General features: G+C 46.7%; 1 protein-coding gene across 1 annotated transcript; it reads right to left on the bottom strand.

Annotated features, from left to right (window-relative positions):
* Positions 1 to 378: 378 nt before the first annotated feature.
* Positions 379 to 2,368, bottom strand: LOC119328965 (WAT1-related protein At5g47470-like). Its single transcript, XM_037601949.1, has 6 exons — positions 2,103 to 2,368; positions 1,518 to 1,634; positions 1,180 to 1,417; positions 938 to 1,099; positions 638 to 789; positions 379 to 523 (listed from the first exon to the last, which is right to left on the bottom strand). Exons 1-6 carry the CDS (start codon positions 2,366 to 2,368, stop codon positions 379 to 381), a joined length of 1,080 nt encoding a protein of 359 aa, XP_037457846.1.
* Positions 2,369 to 2,686: the final 318 nt, after the last annotated feature.

The raw sequence follows: 2,686 nt of genomic DNA, 5'->3' as shown, positions 1-2,686 counted from the left end.
AATGGAATCTCTAAAAAGAGATGTACTTCCTCCGTTCGGAATTACTTGTCGTAGAAATGAATGTATCTAGACGTATTTTAGTTTTAGATACAACCATTTCCGAGACAAGTAATTTCGAACGGAGGAAGTATATATTTAGGAAGAAGGGAGTAATATTCAAAGCAAGGCGGCAAGTGTGTCGGAAGGAACGTTGACACTTATAACGAGGTAAAGCGAGAGTACTGGCCTTCGCTCAGCGAGCTGTAAAATAACTTGAGTTTTCCAAAATCCAAACAATATCTCAGCAAAAGAAAGTCAAACAGTAGATAGGATCTGTGTAGATTCCTAAGGCGTCTAGCCAGTAGTGGAAGCAAGCGATTTTGATTTTTGCCCAACCCATCACTGCAAGAATGGCCTCTCGATATCAGATTCAGTTGCGTCAGAGTCAGACGGCAGCGCAAGCTCGGCGAACATCTTGTCCTCCCGGTTCTTGGCCCATAGCACCACATAGAGGCCCGCAAACATGAGCGCAATCCCCACCAGGCTGCAACAAATACGAATATGACAATGCTGATGTCAGTGCACCAAATGCAGCTACGCATTGACATACTGTTCCTTGCGGCGCGGGTGCATGGCCGGCAAAGATGTACGTACGTACCACCCTGTGCCGATCCATTGCCCAAAGAAGATGAAGGAGATGAAGGCCGAGAACGCGGTCTGGAACGGGCTGAACATGGACACCAGGACAGGCCCCTTGCGGCCGATGCTCGACACCTGGAACGTCGTGCACAGGCCGATCACCACACCTCCCTGCACCAGCATTGACACTATTTTCAGTGCAGGTTACAACGACGTCAGAGTCACATACTATTGCTGAGATCATGGGGTCTACGACTTGTACTAAATCAGCCACAATTAATATGGATTGAATCAAAAATGTACTACTACTAGTATGTACCACGAGCACAATTTCAGCGATTATTCTGGGGATGTTGCCTGTAGTGCCCGCGCCGAGCTTGCCGTCCATGATGACCTGGATGATGGCGCTGAAGATCGATCCCATCATGGCGGTGATCACACAGATGGACAACGGCGCCGGGAACCTCTTGAGGGTTGCAGCCTACATTTGCACATCAGATTCAGCTCTAATTCTAACAAAATGGCACAGTTATGACTAGTGTTTATCTTATCAGCGTGCACCTGCAGGACAGTGTTGCAAGCGAAGACCGTGACTCCAGTGAGCAGGTACACACAGCCAAGGACCCAGTCTCTGTCGATTTTCATGCCAGACAACTCTTGGTCCCTGGGAACGGACTCTGGCACTGTGCCGGGATCCGGATTCTTCAGGAAGCTCACGCACATTGCTCCACTTATGCATACCAACGTACCCAGGATTTTTGCTCTGGTGTACTTGCACTTCCACTCAAATCTCTCAAACCTGCATATATATTAGCAGAGTCTCTAGTTGTTGAGCTACTTGGTCAGTCTGAAAGTTAACAATGTGTTGTTTTTCCCTTATTAAGGATTTGGTTCGGTACCTCAGGCAGGCGGCGATGACGAAGATGAAGCCAGGGCCAAGATTGGGCATGGCCGAGGCGATCGCTGGCGAGGTCCGCTCGACGCCGAGCATCATCAAGACTTGGTATATTGATACCCTACACAAAGAACAAAAAATGTTTTGTTAACCGATTGCCAGCATTTGGTAGTATCTGAATCTTTACACCAATGCATTTGATGAACTATGGACATTATGGACAAGTAACCATCTAGGGGTAAATGTCGATCATCATCATAAATACTTGGTGAAGGCTTACTTGATCCGAGTTAACTGATTAAGAGAACTGCAGATAACTTCAGAACATAATAATATACGAAAATCTTAAGTATTTTAATACTTTGAAACCTATAACTGTTGGCAAATATAAATCTATCAAAATAAACAGTTAGTACACTACTATATATACAACTTTATTTGAAGCATTTATGATGAAGACTGTCTAGCTATCAATCAAGAGCAGAGATGAACTTCTCGCAAGAAAAAAAAAAGCAAAGATGGACTGCAAATGATAAGCTCTTAGTATATATGTGTGGAAGGTTACGATTGATTCACTTTTGTTTCTCACCCTCCAAGGGAGATCATAACGAGCTGGATTATCAACACGGGGCTCCAGCGCTTGGGCCATTTCTTCCTCTCGAGGGCGATGGCGAAGGGGAGAACGACGACGGAGGAGGCGGCGCATGCGACGACGATGATGAAGAGCGACGGGACGCCGGCCACGAGTAGCCGGTTGAGGAACATCATGTAGAGACCGAAGATGCACTGCACCGCCAGCAGCCCGCAGATGGTCAGCACGTCGCCTAAGGAGAAGGACACGCCGCCGCCCAGCATCTTCGTCTACCTGCTCCGCCGGCCGGCAAAGATCAGTCAGCTGCTGCGGTGTACGCAAGCTCAGGAAGATATATGCCGAGGACCTTAGTTATGTGTGTGTGAGAGAGAGAGAGAGAGAAAGGTGTGTATATAGCGCTGGTCCTGGTATACATTCTTGCATCTTCGATCGTGCGAAGAAGAAAAAGTCACCGATGGACAAGAGTTGGTTAAAGGCAGATTCTATTCTAGTCTTCCCCGAGTAGCACCAATTCAATATATTGGACTCTCTGAAAATGCTACTAAAATTTACGTAGGATGGAAAGATTTTACTACCGCGAT

The sequence above is a fragment of the Triticum dicoccoides genome, chromosome 7A (genome assembly GCF_002162155.2).
Source record: "Triticum dicoccoides isolate Atlit2015 ecotype Zavitan chromosome 7A, WEW_v2.0, whole genome shotgun sequence".
Taxonomy (NCBI): domain Eukaryota; kingdom Viridiplantae; phylum Streptophyta; class Magnoliopsida; order Poales; family Poaceae; genus Triticum; species Triticum dicoccoides.
The sequence above is the reverse complement of the archived record's forward strand: the minus strand, read 5'-3'. Positions and strand labels throughout refer to the sequence as shown.

What these genes read in the sequence shown, in the direction of transcription:
- LOC119328965 (XM_037601949.1), bottom strand. Translation starts at nt 2,368, where the DNA reads ATGCTGGGCGGCGGCGTGTCCTTCTCCTTAGGCGACGTGCTGACCATC. An exon ending in CTTGCAACACTGTCCTGCAG is followed by an intron (nt 1,100 to 1,179) that starts GTGCACGCTGAT and finishes GTGCAAATGTAG; the next exon opens with GCTGCAACCCTCAAGAGGTT. An exon ending in CAATGGATCGGCACAGGGTG is followed by an intron (nt 524 to 637) that starts GTACGTACGTAC and finishes TATTTGTTGCAG; the next exon opens with CCTGGTGGGGATTGCGCTCA.